The 27,002-nt window shown below is 52.1% G+C and overlaps 1 protein-coding gene across 4 annotated transcripts in view; it reads right to left on the bottom strand.

The window, feature by feature from the left end:
• The window catches only part of LOC149365232 (lactadherin-like), a 194,220-nt gene that overhangs the window by 10,577 nt on the left and 156,641 nt on the right, over positions 1 to 27,002 (bottom strand). For 3 of the 4 annotated variants that reach the window (XM_089541163.1, XM_089541156.1, XM_089541169.1), the window contains exons 5-11: positions 23,485 to 23,607; positions 22,574 to 22,712; positions 21,396 to 21,556; positions 20,660 to 20,815; positions 19,071 to 19,215; positions 9,204 to 9,251; positions 7,958 to 8,203 (exon numbers count right to left, since the gene is read on the bottom strand). In XM_089541163.1, the coding sequence (XP_089397289.1) occupies positions 7,958 to 8,203; positions 9,204 to 9,251; positions 19,071 to 19,215; positions 20,660 to 20,815; positions 21,396 to 21,556; positions 22,574 to 22,712; positions 23,485 to 23,607 (1,018 nt within the window). The remainder of the gene's footprint in view (positions 1 to 7,957; positions 8,204 to 9,203; positions 9,252 to 19,070; positions 19,216 to 20,659; positions 20,816 to 21,395; positions 21,557 to 22,573; positions 22,713 to 23,484; positions 23,608 to 27,002) is intronic. The other variant, XM_089541175.1, reaches the window with a different exon arrangement.

A 27,002-nucleotide genomic window follows, 5' to 3' on the forward strand; every position in this document is an offset into this window, starting at 1 on the left:
GGGACACAACACTTCCTTCCCCCTTAGAAAGTTGCCTGGTATCGTGCAGGGGGTCGGCGCTCACGCGTGGAGGCGCGCTGGCTTTGTGCGCTCGGGGGAGAAACACTTGTAGGCTGGCTGTTGTTCGCTGTGTCTCCTAGGTCTGTCCTGGGCGAAGTCTCTTCTTCCGGGAAGAGGTGCCAGGCTATGTGGGAAGATGGTGCACGTGCTCTCTCCGCTGGCGGACAGCTCTCAGACGGCGTCGTAAATCTACGCAGCTGGTTGAGATGTCGGCGTGCTACTGTGCCATGTATGTTGACGAGCCAAGAGCGCAGGCCTATGCGTCTGACAATTGTAGCTTCCTCCCAGCGTGGCTTTTTCAGAAACTGTCGGGCGAGGACGCGCTGCCCCTCATTAAGCGTGCCGCAGCGCGGAATTGCTTTTTCTTCCCGGAACGTCTCTGCCTTTGGCTCGGGGAGGATGGCTGTGAGCTGGGTTCGCATTTCACGCTCGAACATCATTTTCGAGGGGGTCTCGCCTGTTGTGCTCTGAACCGTCGTGTGCTGCTTGAAGAGAAAGCGCGCAAGGCGGCGCTGCAGCGAGCCTGTCTGATCTCTTTCAAGGGCGCGTTTTAGCTCGGCTACGTAGCGCTCGGCTTGTCCGTTTGTCGCTGGGTGGTAGGGGGCCGATGTAACTGATGAGATCCCGTTGTCGCGATAAAACTTGAGGATCTCCGCAGACACAAACGGTGTTCCGTTGTCCGACACTACCTTGCGCGGCAGGCCGAACGTTGCAAATAGTGATCGGAGGTTGTCAATGACTGCTGCCGAAGTCGTCTGTCCCATTTGCCTTATCTCAAGCCACTTTGTGTAGGCATCTACGACCACAAGGAAAGTTCAGCCCTCAATTGGTCCTGCAAAATCAATGTGCAGTGTGTGCCATGGTGTGTCTGGCTTTTCCCATTCTGGGACAGGAGCTTTCGGCGGGGCGCTCCGGCTGCTCTGGCAAGGCTTGCATTCTCGCACCACTGTTTCGATGTCGTTGTCAATGCCAGGCCACCACATGTAGCTTCTGGCACACTTTTTCATTGCAACGATGCCCCGATGTCCGGCGTGGATGAGAGACATAGCTTGTGCGCGTAGTTCTCTCGGCATCACAACTCGGGACCCAAATATGATGCAGCCGCGATGGGTGCTCAACTCTGTAGCTCGCATGCGGTAAGCGTCGAAGTTGTCCCCTTTGAGTTTATGCACGTTGCCTTGTTGAACAGCTGTGTAAACTATCCGGAGAGCTGCGCACTTCTGCGTAGATGCTGCAACTGTGCCTGCTGTAAGCGGAGGTTCTGGCAGTGCTTCGAACATCAGAACGTCTCCTGGTGGAAATGGTTCGTCAACAGTTGCGTCTAGTGGCAGACGGCTTAGCGCATCGGCGTTTTGATGTTTACTCCCATTGCGGTAGACCAGAGCGTAGTCGTACGCTGAGAGTTTGATGCACCAACGTGTCATTCGCGGAGACAAAGTTGGTGGCATAGGCCTTTGTGGTCCCAGAATGCCCAATAGCGGTCGGTGATCGGTTATAAAGGTCACCTTCCGGCCGGCAATGTACTGGTGAAACATGAAGGCGCTAGAGACCGCAGCGGACACGGGACATAGAACACGGGACATAGAAGTGTCGGGGTTGTTGCCCTCAGTTCAGCCAGACCCAGATTGTTGGAAGAAGGAAGGGGCAGCTCGAGAGAGAGATTGTGGAGGCCATTGCCATCTTGCGCTCGCAACCGGATGAATGCGTTAGTTCGCCTTCGGTTTCCATTCTCCAAAAAGAACTGGGTTTCCTTGACAGGTAACAGGTTGGGTGGCTTCCTTTTAACGTTCTTTTTCTTCCTTTGTCTTGTGGTTTTTCTGCTTCCACATGCGGTCGACGGTTTTTAACACTTCTGATTTATGTAGATTGTGACTCGCATGATGAGCTTTGCATAACGTTTTAAAGTCTGATTTCTGTACATTGTGACGCGCATATCTTTCCTGTGCATTTTTGTCAGTTAGGTTTTGCTATCTGTTGCTTTTCATTCATCTTTTTTACCTGATTGTAAGATCACACGTGCCTCTGTCTTTATAAAGCCATGAAGTTTCAAATAAAATTTTAGTTGCAAGTACCGCCCTGTGTTGTCTTCTTTCTATGTCCCGTGTCCGCTGCGGTCTCTAGCGCCTTCATGTCTCACCAACTGGCCTACACAGCTACCCTCCTAAGTACTGGTGAAAATGTGTCGCCGCGTAGACGATGGCTAGCCCTTCTTTGTCAAGTTGCGCGTAGTTGCGTTCTGCTTGCGACAACGTACGTGAGGCGAAGGCGATGGGAGCTTCCCTTCCTTGCTCGTCAGTTTGCGATAGAACTGCGCCGACTCCGTACGGTGATGCGTCGCAAGCCAAAAGCAGAGGCTTCCTTTCGTCGTAGTGGCGGAGGACTGTACATCTTCGAATCAGGTCTTTCAGGGCATCGAATGACTGCTGATGGCGTGGCGACCATGTCCATGTCACATCTTTCCGAAGGAGTTGGTATAAGTCGTTGGCCACGGTAGCTCTTTGTTCCAAGAACCGGTCGTAGAACGTCAAGAGTCCGAGAAAAGCCTGTAGCTCCTGCTTGTTTGTTGGAGCTCGTGCTTCTGTGATCGCTCGCACTTTGTCCTCGGTAGGGTGAATGCCTTCCGCATCAATTCGGTGTCCCAGAAATTGCACCTCTGGCACCGCAAAACAGCACTTCGATTTGCTTATGCACAAATTAGCGTTTGCTAGCCTTTCGAGAACGAGCTCTAGGCGCACTGCATGCTCTTCAGTGGAAGTGCCACTGATGATGACATCGTCAAGGTAGACACAAACTCCTGGGATGCCCTGAAGCACTGTCTCCATGAATTTTTGAAATATGGCCGGGGCTGCAGCTACGCCAAAAGGCAGTCGCTTGACTTTGTACAAGCCTTTCAGTGTGTTAATTGCCAATAATTCAGCAGTTGACTCGCTCACCTTCAGCTGCTGATACGCCTGGGTGAGGTCCACTGTGCTGAAGACTCTTGCGCCACGCAGTACACTGAATACTTCTTCAGGTGTCGGTAGCGGGTAAGAGGACGCTTTAGTCGCAAGATTGACGGTGCTCCGGTAGTCTCCGCAGAGGCGTATGGTTCCGTTCTTCTTGCGAACTACGACAAGTGGTGTGGCCCATTCTGAATGCTGCGTCGGCTCGATGACACCTTGCTGCTCCAGTTTGTCCAACTCTTTTTCAACTGAATCTCGGAGAGCAAACGGCACCGGCCTGGCCTTCAGAAATTTGGGTTGCGCGTTGTCCAACAACTCCAGTGTGACCGGGGGCCCTTCGTTTCCTGGAATCTCTTCCGAGAATACTCTTTCGTATTTCTCTTGCAGTTGCTCAACCATGTTCTGGCTCGGCGTCTGGTGTATGCCGCATATCATCACGCCTAGTGGAGAAAACCAGTTTCTCCCTAGCAGGCTTGATCCTGTGCCCTTCACAACAAGCAGAGGTAGCGTATGGGTCTGGCCGTTGTAGTTAACCTGCACGTTGGCAGAGCCCAATAGTGGCAGATTCTGTCCTGACCACGTTCGCAGGTGCGTGTCGTCTTGTTGCAGGGCGGGTGCGTCAGATGGCAATGAAGTTCGGAACGTGTCCTCACTGATCAGAGTACAGGCTGCGCCGGAGTCCACCTCGAACTTAATCAGCTGGTGATGTACGCTTACTTCTGTAAAAATCTTCGGTCGCGTGCCTAGATTCATGGTGTTCAGGTCGTACAACACAGATGGTGTTGCTGATGTTGTTCCATGGAGATCAGATAGCGGCGTATTCTCTGAGGCGTTGACGCTGTGATTAGGCTGGGAAGGTGACTTTATCTTGGCAAGTCTCCGTTTCGTAATGCATGCTCTTTCGATATGCCCTCGCTTGTGGCAAAAATTACACGTGGCTGACTGGAATCGACATCCCTGGGGGTTGTGTTGGTCGTCACACCGCCAGCAGCGTTGTGCCTTTTTGACCGATTTTACAACAACAGAAGGCTTGCGCACCTGGTTGCTTGTCTGGTGTACCGGCTCGGTGTTCCGGCGAATCCCTCTCTGCTGGTGACCGGCGCTCTCCGCTCGAACGGCGATGTCGTAAGCTTTGCTGAATGTGAGGTCCTTCTCAGCGAACAGGCGCTGCTGCAGTGACTCGTCACTCAGTCCGCACACAAATCTGTCGCGTAACATCACGTCCAAGGGAAGCATGGTGGTGTTAGCAGAAGAAGCTGCGTCTCCCTCCTGCCCGGTAGCTGTTGTCGACAGCGTTCCAAAATTGCAGTCGGCAGCGAGCTTCTTGAGCGCGGCTACGTAGGCGCTCACAGTTTCTCCTCCCAGTTGATCTCGTCGTTGGAAGCGAGCCCGGCTGTAGACCTCGGATGGCCTTGGGTCGTAGTGCTTTTGCAGCGCTTTTACGATGTCGTCGTAAGACACTGCCGCTGGTGTGCTTGGCTGAATAAGGGCGCAGACAGTATCGTAGGTCTGCTCCCCGCACAGCGTCAGCAGGTTGGCCCTCTTCAAGGCTGGGTCTGTGATGTTGTTAGCTTCAAAGTAGAACTGAAGGCGTCCAACCCACGATGACCACGATGAGCCGTTGAACTCTGGTATCTGATTGGGAAACCCTCGCGTAGCCATGGCTTGTCAATAGCGTTGCGTAGCGCGGGTCGAATCCCATCCTCGTCGCCACTGTCGTGTCCGGTCGCTGTGTTGAATGCAGCGAAAGACGCACACGGTACTTTAAGACTTCGTTTATTTAAAGCCGATGAGGGTGCGACCAGCGTCGACCGAGGCAGGAGCCGAACTGGCCGCCCGAAGAAAGGGGGGAGCGGAGAAGCGTCCACGGGAGGGAGTGGCTTCCCAAAACAGGAGGAGGGTGCGGGGGCGCACCGTGGGGGGGGCATCTGGCGACAGCGTGCGACGAAGGGCAAGTGGTCGTTAGGAGGAGGATGCGAGTGGTCGTTAGGAGGAGGATGCGAGTGGGTCCTCCTGCCCGGTAGCTGTTGTCGACAGCGTTCCAAAATTGCAGTCGGCAGCGAGCTTCTTGAGCGCGGCTACGTAGGCGCTCACAGTTTCTCCTCCCAGTTGATCTCGTCGTTGGAAGCGAGCCCGGCTGTAGACCTCGGATGGCCTTGGGTCGTAGTGCTTTTGCAGCGCTTTTACGATGTCGTCGTAAGACACTGCCGCTGGTGTGCTTGGCTGAATAAGGGCGCAGACAGTATCGTAGGTCTGCTCCCCGCACAGCGTCAGCAGGTTGGCCCTCTTCAAGGCTGGGTCTGTGATGTTGTTAGCTTCAAAGTAGAACTGAAGGCGTCCAACCCACGATGACCACGATGAGCCGTTGAACTCTGGTATCTGATTGGGAAACCCTCGCGTAGCCATGGCTTGTCAATAGCGTTGCGTAGCGCGGGTCGAATCCACTTTCTCGTCGCCACTGTCGTGTCCGGTCGCTGTGTTGAATGCAGCGAAAGACGCACACGGTACTTTAAGACTTCGTTTATTTAAAGCCGATGAGGGTGCGACCAGCGTCGACCGAGGCAGGAGCCGAACTGGCCGCCCGAAGAAAGGGGGGAGCGGAGAAGCGTCCACGGGAGGGAGTGGCTTCCCAAAACAGGAGGAGGGTGCGGGGGCGCACCGTGGGGGGGCATCTGGCGACAGCGTGCGACGAAGGGCAAGTGGTCGTTAGGAGGAGGATGCGAGTGGTCGTTAGGAGGAGGATGCGAGTGGTCGTTAGGAGGAGGGTGCGGGGGCGCACACACACAAAAGCAATAAGGGGACACAACAGATTCTAATCATGGAAGCATATATTTCCATTCAGAAATATTTCTTTAACATGTTTTTTGAACATCAGCTTAGAACAGGCATAGTTAACAATTTCCGCAATTTTATTAAGTATATCTACTGATTGGAAAGCAGAGAGCTGTTTTCCATAATTCGTTCTTATTTAAGGCATGAGTCGTTTGGCGTGTCTGAAATTATATCCACAATCATTTCTACAATCCTGCTGTGCGTATGTTTTTTCGATGTGTATGACTTGAAGAAATTTCATGTCGTAAATCTGGTTGTGGTTTATAGGGTTTAACGTCCCAAAGCGACTAAGGCTATGAGAGACGCCGTAGTGGAGGGCTCCGGAAATTTCGACCACCTGGGGTTCTTTAACGTGCACTGACATCGCACAGTACACGGGCCTCTAGAATTTCTCCTCCAAAGAAATTCTAGCCGCCGCGGCCGGGATCGAACCCGCGTCTTTTGGGTCAGCAGCCGAGCACCATAACCGCTGAGCCACCGCGGCGGCTCATATCGTAAATCTGGTCGGCGCGTAACATGGGATATTGTTGAAAAAGTGGACCTGTTCTCAGGTTTGCATAAGGGCCTTGATAATTTGATAATACGCGCAGAACGCGTTTTTGCAAGATTAATAACTTACTGTAATTGGATTTACTTGTAGTGCCCCACACCAATGACCCGTAACAAAGTTTTGAGAAAACAAGGGTGTTGTACAGCTGTTTTTTTTTTATCCATAGTGGAATGAGATGTGTTATTCTGTATATGATACCTGTATTCCCAGAGAGTTCACTACATCGATAAAAAATGTGCTTATTCCAAAACAGTTCTTCCTGAAACCAGATGCCCAGAAACGTGTGTTCCGTTACTCGTTTAATCGCAGAGCGTTGGAAACGGGTGGCGCCACCCAGGTGTCCTTTGTGGGGCCGGTCTTTGCCAGTACGTTCCCAATACGGGGTCGATTACCTGTGCTGCGGGGGGGGGGGGGGGGGGGGGGGGGGCTGAATTAAGCCCCACTCAAGTTAGAGCCCAAGACCAGAACGAATTTCCAGTCAGTTACGAAGACCTGGGCAGAGATCCGTAGCTTTTATTTTTTTTTTGTCACTGTGACTGAAAAACGAACAAAACGTAAGATAAGACTGATACCGGTTCAGCGTTAATTACCAGATAGTTTCTACATATCTGTTCCTGTATATAAACACCGCTCTTGCATACAATAGGTGAAAGAAAAGAAAATGGCATATCTAATATAAAGCTCGCATTGGTATGAAAATTCCTCATTTAAGTGTTATAGCTCGCAAATAACGAAATCGAGCAAACAAGAATATTCTGCATGTTGTGCGCAAGAAGCAATGAGGACGCTCTCTTGCACACACAACATGTATGGTCAATAGCAACCCGTCCAAAATTTCCATACTGCTGAGGAGTGCCTTGTGACTCCGAGGGACACGATGGAGTGCCACGTTACGACATATCAAAGAGAAAATGACACAAAATGTCGCGGCTAAACCCGTTTCTATCATTTAATTTCAGTCTCATTCATTTATTTTTCTGATTTGGAAGCTTGTGAAATAAAAGTAAGGCAGGAAGAGACAGGCTACTGCTTTCGTTTAGGATATTACTCATTCGCGCATGGCGTCGGTCATGGCTGGGGCCAAGATGTATAAGAGAGGGTACAGAAAACCAAATTTACAGTACGACAAAAAGATACCATAACCACGGAGTACCACCAACAGCCCCTTTGAAAATCGGCCACAGCAGATGGACAAAGCCCGCAACCAAATTAATTCTTTCAGCGAGTGACACATGTGATTCAATGATTCATTCACTCAGGTGCAGTGCACTTGTCTGTCCTCTCTCGGAAGGGACGGAGGAAGAAAGTATATCGAAGCCCCTGCCAACGTTTCTTCTCCCAGACACCGACAGGCGTAACTGCATTGGCCCGCAGTCGAAAGACCGCTGGCTCACTCCGTGCTACGATGATGCGTACAGACCGAGCGCTGTGAATAAAGACGCCTTTCCAATAGCTGCTTCTCGACGCATGCAATCGCAAGGCTCCTCGTGCTGGCAACGACCTCAACCTTCATTCGTCGGGACCCGCGTATCGTACCGAGGCTACTTCTCCGCCACCTAATTGCGTGGCTCACCGTGCTGCTGGTGCCTGGGCTGCCAGCCGAGCACGACGAGGCCCCTGACCCGCTGCCTCTTGGCCAGGTCCACCATCCACACGGGCTGGTCGACGAAGTAGTTGTCCAGGATGGCGCAGCTGCGGGGCGGCTGCGAAGCCCCGGCGTCCCCGTCCACGGCGAACGACGAGTGGCCGTCGGTCCACTGGGCGAACGCGTAGCGCCGGTCGTTCACCCACGTCTCGCGCCGGTACGCCAGGTTCTCGGCTGGAGGGTGGGCGTGTAAAAAGGAAAGAACAATAATAGCGCCCGGCCCGCACCGCTTAGAGCACAACGGGCTTCTCGGCTGGACAGGAGGAAACAGCAGAAGTGGACAGGGACGGGTGCCGGGGCCCGGCCAGGCAACAGTCGGCACCCTAGACTACCTCGCCTGTCTCCGTGAAAACTATCAATGACCTCGTGCTACTCATCAGCATCCTTGTGCTAGGGTGCACTCTCATGCTCCAGGGAACGTTGAGGCGCGCCTGCTGTATACCAGGGACACTGCCGCACTTTGGGACTCGGCTGCAGTAGCAAGCATTGCAGAGACAGAGCCGTCGATAGGCGGAATCGGAGCGTTATTTTGCCTACCGATGACGTCACAAAGCTCTAGTTTAGAAGCAATTGTGCACGGCGGACTCGGGGCCACATGACGGAAGCGCCCTTACGGCGTGCGTGCGTGACACGCTTCTCCTGGCCAGAGGGGGACGACGTCGGAGGAGGGTGGCCATCGATCCGCTTGTCTAGAAGGAATGTACACGACGGACAGCCGCTGCTCGACAGTGCACTCAGGACTGCTCGCTCTTCGACACGAATCCAGCAGACTAATGTGGAACGGCAGCTAGGAGTAACCAGAACCCGCTGTTCTTTCGGTCACCCACTGTGGTGTCCTGTTTCCCGCTCCACACTTTGCCTAAGTAATGCTCGTTGGCTGCAGCCACGTGTGCAAGCCTCAGCCATGTACCCGACTGAAAATAAACCTTGAACCTTATTGTGGCACAAACGGTTTTGCAGAAAGGCTCGCCTAACAATTAGGAATAATGCTTGGCTCGTCACTTGAATCCCGGATCAAAATTACTCTGCCGTTTCCGAGCAGTACACGTACATAGAAAATAGAACGAAATGAAAGAAAGCGCAGTGCATTCTTTCTGCGGGCGGGGCACTGCATGCGCACTGAAGGCAACAGTTCCTCCTTCTACAGGGTGGAAAGAAGGCACCTTTTACTCACTGCATTCAGAGTCTTCCCGAACCCGTAAGAAACCGGGACCGCAGTCTCCTGTGGAAGCAAGCGGGAAGCAAAGATTAAGTGCAAAAATGCATACATAACCAAGTAACGTTGCCTAAAAATTTCACTCACAGGCACACTTACCATTTAGGCATGATCAAAATTTTGAGCACCTTTATGACGAAGTCAAACTTTTCTATATTTTTTTTTCGTTTCACCAAAAGCAGTACAAACTCAGGTGGCATTGCTATTACGTGACAAAGCTCATATTACGGACAGAAAGTTGCACCGAATAGTGGTCGACACTAGACGACATGAGGCTACATGGTGAATAACGATATCAACAGGAAATAAAATAGAATGCTTTAATTTTCGCGCAATTTATGGTGAAACAACAGCTTTCTAGGGCGCTAAGGGCTTTGCAGGGCACTATTAATTAGTAACAATCTTCCATTTCATTTCGAAAAGCAGCTTGAAAAAGGAACTCTTCTCATGTAGAACAACTCCCAACTTAACGTCTGATTTTTTTTTTTTTTTGCTAATTTTCGCCAGTAGTTTCGAAGGCAACCCTGGCACGGAATTTTAACTAACATATCGTTCACGTGCTACTCTCAATACGTGGCAGCCAGGTTTCGCTCACATGCGCCATGCCATATCTCTGTGACCGCAGGAAATCTTTTATGAAACAATTTGTATAATCCCACAGCCGTCGTGCTTTCACTAAGGTGTTTATTAACTTCATTGTAGCTGCGCTTATATTAGAATAAAGATTATTCAAAAATGGAAAATTTACGCAAATAAAGCCACAATCACTCTCGCATTCTTAGATACGGCGGCATGTTTACTGAAAAAAGTTGTCATTTGCGCTCGTACAGAGAATGCGATATGCAGCTAAAAAAATTATGAGGTTTTCTGCGCCTACGTTTTTATTGCTCTGAAAAGAGAGAAAAAGAAATCCTTTAACAGGACTGCAGGATATGTGCATCAACAAATATGTCTCGCCCAAGTATTCGGTGCTGTACTATGGTATTCGAAGCTCGAGAAGGTTGGCTTCCCCAGTTCACACGAGGGCCGAGGGGAAATATAGCATCCCGCAAGAGGTGGTCTCAACCTCAAAATAGCTGGGCAGTTTAGAGAAGTCTGCTGGTCAACGACCTTAAAAATGTGATGGAAGGATTTCTCCGGCTATTCGGCCATCACGAATAGCAATTTCATCTAGTCTTGCAGTTAAAAAAGCCCGCGCAAGAAATCGATGCGGCTGCATGGACAGTAAAGTGAGGTAGCGCCATCCCTTGGCGAGTAAGCGAGACAAACGCGGTACACCTCCGAAAAGCGGACGCCTTCGTGAGGTCAGCGCCTCCTCTGTTTTTTCAGTGCCAGCCAGATACGGCTCATCCCACCGACCGGACCGACCAAGGTGCTCTCACAGCCTTCTTCTTTCGTACTCGTCACATTTGGTCAGCCTTCGCACCTGCTAGACAGTTGCGAGGGAACTGTCTTGGTATCGAGTACTACGATGTAACGCGGATCATCTGAAGCAGCCGCAAGCAGCCTCAGAGATCGGTACTTACAGCAACTCTTTCAGTCGGATGGATGGTTGGAAGAGCGTCACTTTTGAAACGGGGTGGTGGCAGTTTCCACCATATCGTTTTTTTCCCTTCATCTTTTTTTTTTCTGTATATTTGTTTCACAGTGTTGTAAATCGGTCCATATATTCGCAATTTTCTTTAAATACATTTTTAATCCCACAATTCTAACATTACGTCACCTCTCTGCTTTTGAGCCACCAATCATCCAATCGCTATTTTCTAACTTCCACCGCAGATTTAATTACATGAGCATTGTTATATCTAAACCCTAGGGCCTCAGGGAGAGTGAGTGCGCCTGCATCGAGGTCCGCATGGATTACCCCACACAGCACATGTGTCACCTTCGTTAAATTTATTTTTGTAGCTGCTTGTTCCCAGACACCCTTACCTAGCTTCAAAGGCTAGGGCAGTGCCTCTTGAGTTATCATAGAACAATTCTTTTCTGATCTGCCTTTTCCAGTATCGATATAGTTCTACACTCTGCTTCTTTTACAGTGAACCGAGTTTTTACCTTCTGCGTTTTTACCTGTTGTTTAAAGCTCTTCCTTTCTCCGTCCTCGTGTCTGACATACTTACTGGTAGTTAGTTTTCTAGTTCTTTTCCGCCACTGGGAGTAGACGCTCTTTCTGTATAAGTATTTAAATACCTTAGCTGCCCACCTGTTATCGTCCAATTTCTGCAGGCGTTCTTCATATAGCGATTATTTACTTTCAGCTTCCCGTGCTTCGAACAATGCCCAGCCCATATCTCACCGTGCTGCCTCGACTGTGGCATTGCCGGGGGGCATTGCTCTCGCCCTACCATTTGCTAGCTGTCCCGGCTAGCTCACTTGGTAGATCGACTACTCTGGTGAAGCTGTGGTCCCGTGTTCGAACCCCGGACCAGGACGAATATTTGTTTAACTACAAAGTTGCTGAGTAAGCTGTATGGCTTTCCTTTGTAGCCGCATGGCTGCGCTTGGGTGGATGCCCACGAAGAATTACTCCATTATTACAAATCTACTCTCCCTTGGGGGATTATGCTAAACATTCGACTAACACTCAGGTTAGTGCGAACAAAAGGGCAGCGGAACGAGGGCGAGAGTTTTGGGTGCCAACATCCACATTGAGACTGTTCCACGATAAATGCAACAAAAACGTGACGCTGGGCAGTTTCGTTCGTAAAGCATCTTCAAGTATTGACCGGGGTTATGATGCGCGGTTCCAGCATTTGTTTACATGCTTTCTTTTATAGAATACATAAGTTATAACTCATTAGCGTCGACCCAAGCGAAGCCAAGTCTCCCTTGAACGCTTTCGTTTTCCTTTTAAAGAAAATGTTCGAAGCTGCCGGGAAAAACGAAAAAGAAAGAAAGGCATATTGGAAGTATTAGCGCGAAAAAAGCGAAGTTAACTGATTCTCCTGTTTTTAATCTCCCCTCTGGTAAAAACACTATGTATTAGTAGAGGCTGCAGGTCTCCACCGTAAACACAATTGTGCTGTTGTGGGGCGCGATTTAGCTACGCTTCTAATGGTGCCGCCGGCGTGTCCTTAGCAGTATTTTTTTTTTGCCTCTACTGAAATTAATGAGTTATACAAACGCGAAAACGCACCACCCGAGATGTATGCCCTTCCATCCGGGTTTCTGCCCGCACGTGCCCTTCAGCTATGCTAGAAACGTGTATTATTTAAAAACAGGTTTTTAGTTACACACCACGGCTGATGATATTACCTTAATGCAGAATAATATAAATTCTCAGTTGTAAACAAACCCTAATCAAGCATATACCTCGGCTGCCTCCGGCAAAGACACGTGGGAGGAGACAGCTTTCGGAATTGGAAGTTGGAAGAGGAGCTCGTTGAAGCTTTTGCCGCAGTCCTGGCGCCACCTGTCGCCGTTACGGCGCAACTGCTCAGGGGTATCGCGGCTCGAAAGTAGGATGCAAACAGTGCCGGTGTAGTCATTTAAATGAACCACAAACTTTTTGCAGAGAGGCCCAAGGCCATATTCTCACACTATATCGAGGTCGCGCCTACCGGAACCGGAACGGGTCACGGAACCGGAACGGGTCGATAACGGCTCTCTCCGGAGTACCGTGCAAAAGTACTAGCACGAACACAGAGCAAGTCTCACTACAGATTACTTTCAGCGATGTTAAACATGCATATATTTCACTAAGATAACGCGTCTTCCTTCAACGGCAAAAAGCGTAAAGTCGTGCACCCGTGGTTACTCAGCAGAACCTTCACCGCGCGGTTTTGAGACGAGGAAGTTCAGAGGCTGCACCTTGTAAGATTTTCCTGAATAACTTACAGCGGGATAAAACAAGGCACGTTGTGGCGCGGAGCGGCTTCCATACGCTGGCACATGAAGAGAGGTGGCGCTGCACATTTATTAAGACAGCCTTCATGTTAGGCGTTCAACAGATCCTGGGCCAAGGTGACGACGGCGTATTGCAGGTTCAGCTCCCGGGAGACGAGCCAGATAGGGAAAGCACAGGCGACTGGAAGGCCGAGTGGCGCAGTGCGAGGCAGTGTTCCGTGACCGCGCATGTGTTCATCTGCACACCCATCACCTTCCCAGACCGCGGTGGGTCTGTGTTGTGTATCGTGGTGCTGCCGCTCCAATTGTGTATCACACTACTGCCGCTCCAAGTGCCGCTTCCCGTATGGTACCTTCTGTCTGGCCTGAGCATCGTATTTCGCTCAACACCTCATCCCCGCGTCTCCGCGGCTCTTCGGTCCTGGCACGTACCATATGCATGTACGAAGCTACACGCGGACACTGAACTCTGCACTCTCTCTCTCTATACCGACTGTCTGCCCCGCTTGTACGCTTTCGCTCAATAAACAGTTTTGCCTCAGACTCCGACTGGAGAACACATCACTGGCGACGAGGATGGGATCGCCGTGATCCCCAGCGCGCAATTGCAGTCAATACTGACCGCCTCAGGCAAAGCTCCTGGATCCGCTCCAGCCCTGCACGTCCGTCGACATGGCAGCGCTTCTGCCTTCGGCCACGATCGGAGAATTCTCGTCCGCCGAGCCTTCCTCCTGGCCAGTCTACTTAGAACGCCTCGACTTCTACTTTCAAGCCCACGACATCCAGTCCGATGAGAAGAAACGGGCTTTCCTCTGCAGCGTATGCGGCGTCGACGCGTATACACTGCTGCGCTCGCTCTGCGCACCCAAGGCACCTTCGGATGTTCCCTTCTCAGAAATCGTTTCCTTGCTCGACACCCACTTCATCGGGAAACCGTCCGTCACCATGGAACGATTCCGCTTCAACAAGCGAGACCAGCAACCTGGTGAATCGGTGCCGGAATATCTCGCCGCTCTTCGACTGTTAGCTCGCCACTGCGAGTTCGGGGATTGGCTGGATCGACTTCTTTGCGACCGCCTAGTCTGTGGCCTGCGTGAAGAGCCTATCCAAAGACGTCTCCTGGCTGAACCGGACCTCAAGCTGTCGAAGGCCATCCTACTGGCACGTGCAGCGGAAGAAGCAGCAGCCAAGACAGAAGAGGTTCGCCGCTCAAGGGTCCCCTCAGAAACGCATCAATTGCAACGGAACCCTAAGCGCTCGGACGTCAAGCCCGCCAACCATCCTCCGAGTCATCAATGTTGGCGTTGCACCGGCGAGCATGACGCTCGTACTTGCTCCTATCATTCCGCCATCTGTCGCTACTGCGGCAACAAAGGTCACCTGGAGAAGGCCTGCAGGAAGAAGGCAGCAAAAGAAAAAACTTCCAAGCCTGGTCAACACCGAAAGGAGTTTTCTCGCAAAAACAAGTACTCTCGTGGACGCAACCATCAGATTTTGCAATCAGCTGATCCAGCTCAAGACGTAAACTCTACGGCATCAGTCAGCTTTCATCGCGAATTCCAAGACCGCATGTCTACGAGTGGTGCCAACACCATCACTTCTCCAGCGGTCTGCGCGGACGTCCTGATAAACAGTAGGCCTCTGACCATGGAGGTTGACTCCGGGGCCGCCTGCACCATCATCAGCGAGAGGACCATGGAGAAACTTCGGCTCTCAAGGCAAGACCTAAGGCCATCCTCTCTACAGCTGCGCTCCTACACAAGGGAAAGCTTGGAGATTCTGGGATCATTGGAAGTTGCCGTCTCATACAGAACGAAGAGCACTCGACTTCAACTTCTCGTTGTCCGAGGAAATGGCACCAGCCTGTTGGGGAGAGACTGGTTTTCTGCGTTGGGAATCTCGCTCTGCGGAATAAACCACGCATCTCAAATCGAAGTTCCGCTAACCTTGCTGAACGCCGTCTCTGAATACCCAGAAGTCTTCGCTGAAGGACTAGGGAAGAGCAAGGGACCATCCGTTCGTATCGAGCTCAAGGCTGAAATCGCTCCCATCTTCAGGAAAGCACGTCAAGTTCCGGTGGCTCTACTGCCCAAGGTAGACGAAGCCATCGACGTTCTTGTACAGGAAGGCGTCTACCAGCCCGTGCGATCCTCCCGATGGGCGACACCGGTAGTCTGCGTCGTTAAGAAGAACGGCAAGATCAGGCTGTGTGGTGATTACAAAAGCACCGTTAACCAAGCAATCAAGATGGAAACATATCCTCTTCCAACCATCGATCAGCTTTTTTCAAACCTTGCGGGGTGCACTGTATTCTCACAACTAGACCTCAATCAAGCCTACCAGCAGCTTGCCGTGGACAGTGACACAGCCGATCTGCTAACAGTCAATACGCACCGGGGACTGTTCAAAGTTACTCGCCTGCCGTTCGGAGTGTCGTCCGCCGTAGCCATATTTCAGCGCTACATGGAAGAGCTCCTCTCGGGACTACCTGGGGTGCACGTGTACCTGGACGATATTATAGTGGGAGGTCAAGATGCCTACGAGCACAACAAACACCTGCGAGATGTGCTGAAACGCATAAGTGACGACAACATTCGTCTGAGCCGAGAGAAATGCACTTTCGGCATGCCGGAAGTAACCTTCCTTGGATACCGCATTGACGCTGCCGGTATTCATCCGACCGAAGAAAAGGTCGAAGCCCTTAAAGAAGCTCCCAGTCCAAGGAACAAGCAGCAACTTCAGTCTTTTCTCGGACTGCTCAACTTCTACAACAGATTCTTGCACGGTGCAGCTCACGCCCTCGAGCCTCTATACCGTCTGCTTGCAAAGGATCAGACGTGGAGATGGCACAAAGAAGAAGCCGACGCTTTCAAGCACGCCAAGGAACTTATACAGACATCCGATGTCTTAGTCCACTACGATGTGCACAAGCCGCTCACGCTTGCCTGCGACGCGTCTGCCTACGGGATAGGATTTGTCCTTAGTCACGAAGACTCTACCGGACAAGAATCTCCAATTGCATTCGGTTCCCGTACTTTGAGCTCGACCGAAAGGAACTACTCTCAGACAGACCGAGAAGCTCTGGCTGTCGTTTCCGGTGTCAAGAAGTTCCACCAATATCTGTATGGCAGACACTTCAAGGTCTATACTGACCACAAGCCGTTGCTGGGCCTGCTGCATCACAGTCGTCCAATACCTAGCGTACTTTCACCGAGGATGCTTCGATGGAATTTACTCCTCGCACAGTACGACTATGAGCTAATCTACCGACCAGGACGTCAAATGGGCAATGCTGATTCACTCAGCCGCCTGCCGCTGCCCTCCAGAAATGCCGAAAGTCCCATTATGACAGATGTCCTGCTGCTCGAAAACCCCCCAGAAGCCTTTGCAGATGCATCCAAGATTTCTCAGCTGACAAAGAAGGACCGTGTGTTGTCGCGAGTACTCAAGTGGATTCGTACCGGATGGCCAGCAAAGGTAGAGGACCAGTTCCAACCTTACTTCGTGCGCCGCGACGAACTCTCCGCTTATCGTGATTGCATTCTGTGCGGCTCCCGAGTCGTGATTCCACCGCAACTACGCATGGAAGTGCTTGAGCTACTTCACTCATCACACCCGGGAATCGTTCGCATGAAGGGACTCGCGCGAGGTTACGTCTGGTGGCCGAAACTCGACAGCGATGTGGAGAACACCGTCCGTGCGTGTGAGACCTGCCAAGAATCCAGGAATGCTCCACCCCGCGCTGCAGTCCATCCCTGGGAGCAGACTACGAGACCGTGGTCTAGGCTGCACATGGACTTCGCTGGACCAGTCCAAGGCAAGATATTTCTGATCGTCGTGGACTCGTTCTCAAAATGGCTAGAGGTCGTTGTGGTGAGGACAACTTCAGCTGCAGTTGTTGTCCGAGAACTCAAACGGCTGTTCGCCACACACGGGCTTCCCGACGTCGTCGTATCTGACAACGGTTCTGCATTCACATCAGCTGAATTCCGGCAGTTCCTCGCCAGGAACAACATTCGTCAAGCTTTAGTCGCACCCTACCATCCGTCTTCTAACGGACAGGCCGAACGCTTCGTTCAGGAAACGAAGAAAGCTCTTAAGCGACTGAAAGGGGGCGACATCGAACTTCAGCTCAGTCGTTTCCTTTTCCAGCAGCACTTGCTGCCCTGCACGACTACAGGAAGAAGCCCGGCGGAGCTACTGTTGTCACGTCAGCTAAAGTCCGCCCTAGACTACTTGCACCCTGATTCTCAGGAAGGCAACTTGCGACGCGACCAGTTGTCGCGGAGGCTCCGCGCTGCACCAACCCGCAAGTTTGAGCCTGGTGACTCAGTCTTTGCTAGGAATTTTTCGCCACATGGGTCTCGGTGGCTTCCCGCGATCATCCGCTCCTGCAAAGGACCAGTGTCCTATGAAGTCGAACTACTGGACGGTGCGTCCTGGCGTAGGCACGTCGAGCACCTTAGAAAGAGGGACTATAACCTACCCGATCTTCCTCACCGTGCACCTGAACTTGAACTGCCTGAGCCGCATTCAGAGTCAGAAAACCAGGACGAACAACCCGCTAGCACTTCGGCCGAGCCAGACGCCGACTCACCAGAACCCGGGCACAGCCGCTCCAACTCAGAGAACGCGGATACCTCCGACAGAATTCCTCCGGCGACCGGCACCGTTCCTCGACGCTCCGCCCGAGAGAGGAAGTTTCCTTCTCACCTCCGAGACTACTACGTCTAAGGGGGGAGGAGTGTTGTGTATCGTGGTGCTGCCGCTCCAATTGTGTATCACACTACTGCCGCTCCAAGTGCCGCTTCCCGTATGGTACCTTCTGTCTGGCCTGAGCATCGTATTTCGCTCAACACCTCATCCCCGCGTCTCCGCGGCTCTTCGGTCCTGGCACGTACCATATGCATGTACGAAGCTACACGCGGACACTGAACTCTGCACTCTCTCTCTCTATACCGACTGTCTGCCCCGCTTGTACGCTTTCGCTCAATAAACAGTTTTGCCTCAGACTCCGACTGGAGAACACATCAGTCTGGGAAAGAGATGGGTGCGTCTGGGATAATAGGCAGTTCCGCGTAAGTAGAGCTCTTACGGGTGACCACTGCGCATACGCAGAACGCAAATGGTCTGCGCGAGTCTCACGGGCATGCGTGACATTCGGATTTTTACGCCGCGGTCTTCGCGTTGCTTGCGTGCTAGTGTTGACAACATGGCGGTGCCCTGTCCGGCCGCTTCACAGGGATAACAGCTTCGTTGCTAATCCCTCAACGCGATATCGCGTTCTAAACTGTTGTACTCGCGTTCAGTTTGCCCATTCTTATCCTCGCGTAATGTTTCAAGTAACAAAGAGATTTTATTTTTCAGATAAAAGGGTGATTTTTCAGCTGCTAAGCCTGACGATTAAGCGTTTGCCGTCATCATAGCAATGCTCCGACGCTGTTTGACTGGCTTGGTTTTGACTCGTCTTGCATTAGAGTGGCTATAGCATTGCTGTATCTGTTAGTAGAATAGGAACAACGCGTAGCGCGCGTCGCGCACGTGTAACTATAAGGGTTTCAAACGACATGCGCTTGCGTATATGTGAACTCTGTACGTACGTGAAACTAAAACTGCCTAATATCCGCCGTCCAGCTGGTGAGCTGGACAGGTGGATGCTGGAAACATAAAGGGAGGGGTGCGATGAAGAAAAGAACGATGGAAAGAGAGAAGAGGGTCACGGCGCGGTCTCAGGGCGAGTGAACCACTGCAGAGTCCTGCTGTGACCGCACACGGTGGTGTGTAGGGGAAGAGGGTTTGGCAGTTTGTCTAAGCCCAGTCATGGCGCATGGTTTCATTAAGTGACTCTTGATGCCACCATCGTAGCGTAAAATACGAGTTCGGTCGTTCAAGTTTTCCGCTCAGGATACAACTTTCTGAGTTAAGGAAAACAACCGCGGGCACTGAGCCAAAGTATACTGTAATGCTCCCAGAGCTCACCCCTGTGCGGGCACCCGATGACGGCGGCCCTGAGCGCAATTCTCCTCTTCCACGAGGTGGGTTGGAAGCGCACGAAGCGCGCCACGAACGGCTGGTTCAGGTAGTGGCGCCGCTCCGTGTCGCGGTCCATGTTGCCCCCGAACACCTGAACCACGGAGAAAAAGCCGCTCGAGCTAGGCATTTCTCCACGCGGCGAGCACGCTGCAAATAGCACAAAGAGTGGAAGTATCTCGCTAAACACACGAGCTTTGTGGGAAAAGAATGTGTAAAGTTCGCTCTTGCCTGGCCATTTTAGTTTCGAAGTGTCTAAAGATATGTCCCATGAATCGAGGTCATTCTCATTAAAGGCACAGCAGATGTCGCTATAGGCCTATGGCTGATGTCGCATTCATCGTATGCGCGTCATGGCGCCAGTTCTGCGGACTACGCGCTCTTATCCGCGAAGCGTTTACGAGTTGCACTCCACAATCGCACATTTCGAGTTAGGCGAGGAGAAGTTCGCCTATTCCCGTATTTTCGGTTCCCGCTTAATCGATTCGGCGACGGCGAATCACATCTCGCTCGTCACGCGACGCTTCTGCAAAAAATGCACGAAGAATCCGCGATCATAAATGTACACGAATATGTCCTGGCGTAGTGAGGCATTCCCAGTGCTCGCAAAAAATGGCACAGATCACATCTCGCCATTCCCAGCGCACTGTGAAGGGAGACCACGGCAAAAGCGCTATTTCTCGATTAAATGATTTTATTGAAACTTGTACATCACGCCAAAGAACGGCGAGCTTTGTTCTTGGCCGTATCTTGACAAAAGCGTTTATTTTTAATAGAACAATTTAGTTGTGAAACAGCCCTTTTGTCGTCGCCTCTCTCCTCTTTTTGCGGTCGTCTGGATTGCACTTCCCTTTTGAGATGTGCCGGACAGAGACAGAAAAAAACAACAAAAAAAAAAAAAACAAGCAGACGATTACGATAGCCGGTAAAGCGAAATTTGTGCGCCGCCCTTCACGGCTCTCAGGCGGCGTGTTACGCTGCTAGCCACCGTGCGGGATCTTTCCGCGGCAGCCACTTCACCGCTCTCGACGTGGGAGGTGGTGTTTCGCTCCGCTACTACCTGCCAGGTTGTGAGGTGGCGTGTTGCGCCGACGACGAAGACGCGGAATCCAGGAACGGGCGCCTGAGAGCTGTGCTCTAAAAAGAAGGAACTCTGTCTATACTCTTTGCCCTCTGTTGCCATAAACGTATGACGATAGCTGCTGTACTGATTTCAGTCCGACGACTTCTGAAGTCGACTTCAGTACGAGAAATTACAATTTGGGTAAAATTAGATACGACTTGAGGCGACTTCACTTGGTTTCAGTGCGTATGTTTCCCATTCTAGTACGTTTTATCGAATGTATTATTCCTTATATTATTTTCCCACGTTTCTTGTCCACTCCTGTAAGATACTATTCCAGGCTTACAATACTCTTAAACAGATAGATGAATAACTATGCCATGACTACAGGAGGCCTCAGTACGGCATACTGCGGCTTCATATTACGACTTTTCTGGACCCGGCCCCAGAGAGAGACAGAGAGAGGGAGACCGGCCTTGGGGTCCAGGTGGTTGTCGTCCTTGTAGTGGATCCAGCGCAGGCTGTCGTTGGAGTAGGAGAGCAGGTACGCCGTGGTCCAGTGCTTGCGCCGGGCATCGCCACGACCCCGGGTCGCCACGCCTGTGACGCGCGTGGCTGGCCCCAGGTCCACCTGCGGGGGACACCGCCCGTGTTCATCCCAGGGAACAGAACTTAGAAGCTTCCCTTGCACTCCCTCTACGGTTTACCTACAATCAAATAGTAGAGAGGCTTACAGAAATATTAACTCATATACATATATATTAACAAGCCGCTGCTTAAATATCCTGGAAATTAGGCAAGAAAAAAGGCGCAGTTTCGTTTGAAATCCTTCAACCTAATACCACATTCACAGGAACGGGTTCACAAAATGCGAGCGAAAGTTTTGTAAGTCTCTGCAGAAGAGAATGTGTTATCTGGTGGTATTGACAGGTTGTAATACGATGACCTTCGTCCGTGTAACCTTGACCGCCCTTGACCACTCGCTGTTCGGTCATTCGGGGAAGTAGGGGTCGCACGCGTGACAATATGTGCGGGTGTTTTGCGGCTGTTGCTAGTCCGGCACTGGTCGTGTCGCCTCTCTTGTGAGCGCATTTTTTTTTTCTCCTCGTTAAAGCTGCAGGTTCTTTGCATCGAGGTGCGCATCGTTGACAGCAGCGCCAGACAACGGACAAGTGCAGAGTGAACAACAGTGGACCGGTGAGGCGGCGTACCTGAAGCCACTGGTTGCCGTTGTTCCTTAGCGCGCACCATCCGCCCCTGGCGAAGAGCTGCGCCTCGTCGGGGCTGCACGAGCCCTGCTGGGGGTGCCAGGGGCGCCAGCTGGACGCCGTCAGCCGCGCCACGGGGGGGACCGAGATGACCTCGTTGCACTCTGCCGCGACGAGAGGGCACGGATGAGAACTCCGAAGGCATCTGATGTTGCACAACGACAGCTGCGTGTATACTGGCCGCCGACACGACCACGACAGGTGCTCGCTCGACGACCACGAATCACGGATGTCGATAGGAACTCACGTGCTGGGCTCGAGATGGCGTATATGTATTGACTACGTCCTTCACGCGGCCAATGCGGCCCCCGAGCTGATGCGTTTCCTACTTCAGCTATCACGCGCCACTTTTGTGTAAGTTGAGATTCAGTAAAACAGCGGCCAAAGTGCGCGAATAAACACACTTATCCTTTATTTGCCTCTGGCGCCAACTTCGCTCGAGATGTCTCGAAACGCTACATTTCTGCACCCCAGTAGGCTGCAGTGGCGCAAACACCTACTGATACATATATATAAGATAAAGCCACCAGAAATTGAAAAACATAACAGGATTTAATTCACGACGTTTCGGCTGGAGGACCAGCCTTTTTCCTGTTATGTTTTTCAATTTCTGGTGACTTACATCTTACATTGATCAATCAGCTGTTTGATTATATATATATATATATATATATATATATATATATATATATATATATATATATATATATATATATATAAAGTCACCAGAAATTGAAACATAACAGGCTTTAAATCACGACGTTTCGGCAGAACGACAAGCCTTTTTCGAGTGCACTATAGAGCATTAAAAACGCAGTTTTGAAAGCCCGCGCGAGGTACAGGAATGGCGTAAAGCACCAGTGCAAATAATTGCTTGCACTGATGCTTTACGCTATTCCTGTACCCTATATAAGTGGCTCTTGAGGCAATGTGCCGCTATTTTCGCGTCCAGCACAAAACGTTGGTTAGAGTAAAGACACTCGCCCCATGCTTGGTCTCCCCATCTGTTCGCAAAGCTTCGCATCCGTTGAGAAGTCGTACTTCACGAAGACCGCTGCGCTGCTCGAAGACACGCCTTCTGTCCGAGCCAGGCAAGAAAGAGAGGAGACCAGTATACGCACCCTGGCACCCGAGGGGCTCGAAGCGCAGGCTGGGCCGGCCGTGCCAGCGCAGAACGTGCAGTCGCAGGAAGCGGGCACGCACGGGAGGATCAAGGTAGCTCAGCTTCAGGCTGTGCGAGTCGCTGTTGCCCAGGAAGGCCTGCGTCCGGAGATCGGGGGGGGGGGGGGGGGGGGGGGGGTGAGACTACCCGCCGTCAAGGATGCCACTACGTCAACAAAAGATATATACATATATATACACACACGCCAGGAGGGTAAATGAGCTCGTTTCTCTCCCGAGAGCGCGTTAGCGAATGGGCCAAGCGAAGCGCAGCTAAACCAGCCTGTCCGCCGTGGCAGCCGCCACCTCGCATTTCCTCTTTTCTGTCATCGATGTTCGAGAATAAATAACATCCCAAATATTTCGGTTATATGTAATAAAATGTTTACAAGCAGCAATTTTTCTTGTTACGCGGCGCAACGAAGAACCGATAAATTATTCCTTTTCTTGACTGTTGCAGTTCCAGCCATGGGGGTGTCTTAGAGGCCCGCCTCTGTTAAAATTGCCTGTATGCGTCCGGACGCGCTTAGTGATAACGAAGCCAGAACATACAGCTGAAAGCAGAGCGTTCTCTAAGGTGCTCTCGCCTGGTTGGCACCGACCATTAAATTAGCGCATTTTATCGCTACACTGTCTGCCGACCGAGACGGAACCTTCGCTGCTATAACGCTTGAGCATCAGGGCTAGAAAGCGCGACAGTTGTCCCAACTCTCAGCTTAAAGACTATACTGGTCACAGGCGCAATCCCCGGCATACTCTAGAAGTTGACAGAAACGAGCTTCATTTGGTTCCCGGCCCCTAGAGAGTTCCGCGCAAGTGCGCCTATTCCAAGTCGGCTGCAGAGCTGGCTAGTAAATGAAATGCGACGCGCCTTTTTGTTTCCGTGGGCGTCGAGGCAGTGCTTCCAGTGGTAGGCGTCCATGCTGTACGACAGGGCGAACGACGAGACCCACTCTCGCCCGTCGCCGCGGCCCTGGGTCAGCAGGCCTGTGATCTGCGAGTACGCGCCACCGTCGCTGAAACCAACACTGCTCCCGAAGGCTCTCTTCTGGCACATACTGGGCGGCCTCTGTCTGCCTACCGCTGCTCCTCTGCGGTTGCTTAGCTGAAAGGTTCTCACTGCAGGCCCACGTGATGCGGTCGAGGCTCGCACACTCTCCGCAGCTTTTGCACTCTTCACAGTACAGCTCTGAGTGGATTTCAGCTAATATTGGTAACGTGTGTGTTGTGGTCTGCCTCGCAACGGTTGCTTGCTCTTGCGGGGCTGGGAAGGAGCGTTCCCTTGTGTCCCATCGACAGAAAGCCGTGATTTCATTAACGGTGAGTCGCTCGCTGGTCTGGCCCCGCGGTTTGGGAACGCGCCTGCTCCTGCCCGGATAGTTGGGCTAGGCTGTTGATCTGTTCGTTTCCTGGGAGGCCTGAGTTGGCGGGGTTCATATTAGTTCGATTTCAGCTATTTTGTGGTATTTACTAATTATTATTGCGACTGGGGGTGCACTCTGCCGTTTATGAAGTTAGTTATCGCGGCTTTTGACTCGCTTATTTTCATCTTTTGCTCTGAGACTGTCATGGTCATGGCGCATGCTACTGCTGATTCGTCTGCTTCTTCCTGACTTTTAGCCGGTATGGTTGCAGCTGCTAAGCTTTCTCCAACAGCATAAATGTACACAATAGGCTGGTGTGTGGACACAGAAGCAAGAGACATATGTTGTGGCCTGCCACGATGGGGAGAACGTTTACCTTCAGGTGAACACAGCGCGGCGACAAGGGGTCAGAGAGGAGCAGGAAAGCGCGGTTCTGCCTACTTCGTTCTCGCTTGTCGGAGCGCTGCTTCTGCCGTCAGAATGCACCAGCCAGCGCAAATCTCTGCTCCACAGCGTATGTATCAACAACGACAGCCAATGGCATTCCTTCCTGCTGCACTCGCCAGCCGTCCTTTGCCCACTAATCCGGGGCACGTGGCCAAGACACAATGTATTTTCATTAGGGATGGTAAGAGCACACCTGCGTCAATGCGGGCTCGAATGGAAAAGAGCGGCAAGCATGTGCTTCGCGCGTCACTGTCATCATCATCGCTCTACGTATAGTCGTCAATGTCAAATAGGTCACGGCCATTACGGAAGTGACTTGTAATGGACGTAACCTGCTGAGGGTGACGACGACGACAGTGATGCACAAAGCAAAGGCTTCCCAACCACACTCCACACTGATGCAGAGGTACAAGACTACCCAGCGCCGGATTATGAAAAATGGGGGCCCTGGGCTAATACGCATGTAGGCCCCCTCTCCCTTTCCCTCCACTAACCCCCTGCCCCTTGCTACACTACTGGAATGTATCCTATGTTTCATTGTAATTCCACCTAGTTAAAAAGAACGAAGTGCGATTAATGGCATTCATGCAACAGTAACACAGTAGCAGACAATGCGACTTTTGGAACGCGCGACACGTGTCCGTCTGTGGCGAGCGCCGAACTCCACGGAAGAGCCACGTGAGCCGACCGACAACTTGCGAGGCTGCATTGCAGCGCGCTGCGCGCGCCGCCTACTCTCCTCTTTCAATGACACCAAACACAAGCCGACCGACGGGCTTTTGTTCGCAGCAGTGTTTTAATGCTAACGCATCAACGAAAAGCAGGCTGAGCTATAGCTATCTACAGTTGAGCTGGGTGCTCCGGCAGCGACTTTCAGCCTTTGCCGTGGCGCGGCGGTGCCACTATTGACCTTTAGTTGACCTCTGTGTGACGTCACATTACGCCGAAGAGAAGGGCGACCGACTCGCGCCGTCGCAAGCCGCGGCGGTGCCACCACCGGCGCCTAACTCCTGCGCTCTCCGCTAGGAGCGCAACAGGTGCTTTGTGACGTCACACCGAAGAGAAGGGCGACCGACTCGCGCCGTCGCAACCGCGGCGGTGTCACCCCCGGCGCCTAACTCCTGCGCTCTCCGCTAGGAGCGCGATTGTGGCGTTACGCTGAAGAGATTAGGCTCGACTCACGTCGCTAGAAAGCGTGGCATACGGCCGCAGCCTTCGGGCTACGGCCGTGTATCTGTTTTTATGCGAAGCATACTAGCCGCAGTACCGAGCTCTTCCTTGCTGCGCCGCGCGCGGCCGCGTAGCCACTTGACCTACATCGGCGCACCACGTGATATGACGTCACAACAGCTGTGAAAGCTGGGGCTCAACTCGTGCGCTCGCTTGCGGACGCGCAGCCTTGCCGGCGGTATGCTTCGCATCCTAGGCTTAACCATGCATAAGCTAAGCCAGGCCATTTTTTCAGCCAGCGTCCGCTCCGGCGGACGCGGTTGTTGCGACGCGCGTCTTTACTCTCTCTTTCTCGCTTTTCTCTTGTCTTTCAACTCTCTTCTATCCGCACGTGGCAGCGGTGGTGGCTCGGCTTGAGCCAGTTGGCAGGCCCGTGCACTTTTCTTTTCATTCTTCTCTCAGTCGCAACCAACCGCAACCAACCGCTAGAAAGCAGTAGCTGTGCCAACCACCAGCGGCTTAACATTGCTTCGCGATCTCGCGCCGTCCGTGTGCGACGGCGGTGCACATGAACGGCGGCCTGACTGGAATGCATTGTACTGGACTGTATTGGATTGGATTGGATTAGAATAGATTAGATTTGATTACATTGGATTGGATTGTATAACAGATGCATCGCCACAAGTCTAACCACAAGCACCACCACCAGCTACACTACCAGCTGAACCGTGGCGTAGGTACGGATATTGCTTTCGCAATTACCGGGCTTTTTGGTTCGATGCTCGGTTTCAGAGGGAAATGCGACAGCAGTGTGTTATAGAACCCCTGCGCACCGCTGGATGTCGATGACGACATACAAAGCCCAGCGCGAGATACACGCGGGATGTTCCGAAGCGCCGCCCGAAACTCACTCGCGGCCATCTATAGAGCGTATTGCCTTTAAAATGTGGAATCTGCAGCTAGTGTGAAATCTAACGCTACCGCGTTCCACTCTTAGGGCGTCTTAAAACACCAGCAAAGTTTTAGCGCGATAGCGTTAGAGCCCCGTTTTAAAGAAAATCCGGCGTCGGCGTTGCGAGAGAAAAATCACGGGCACGGCTCTCGCAGGTGGTGCACCCAGGGAGCAACCCGTGAGGCCACCCAGGTCACGTGACCTTGAGACGTCACCACAACCTGCCCAAGTGATGGTGAGTGAACTGGCCACCGTGGCAGTGAAATTAATGATTGGTCGCTCGGGAGGAGCGGCCTGGACCGCACGGTCCGCGCTGGGAGCACCTGCCATCGCAGGACAGAGGCGCATCGCTTAACCGCTGGCTGCACCACTGCGCCTGGAGGGGTATGAGGACCCCCATGGATGTATGAATGTAGGTAATGACATCCTACATATACGGGAATTAACACTCCACGC

The sequence above is a fragment of the Amblyomma mixtum genome, chromosome 1 (assembly GCF_055824585.1).
Source record: "Amblyomma mixtum isolate Tamu chromosome 1, ASM5582458v1, whole genome shotgun sequence".
In the NCBI taxonomy this organism is placed as follows: domain Eukaryota; kingdom Metazoa; phylum Arthropoda; class Arachnida; order Ixodida; family Ixodidae; genus Amblyomma; species Amblyomma mixtum.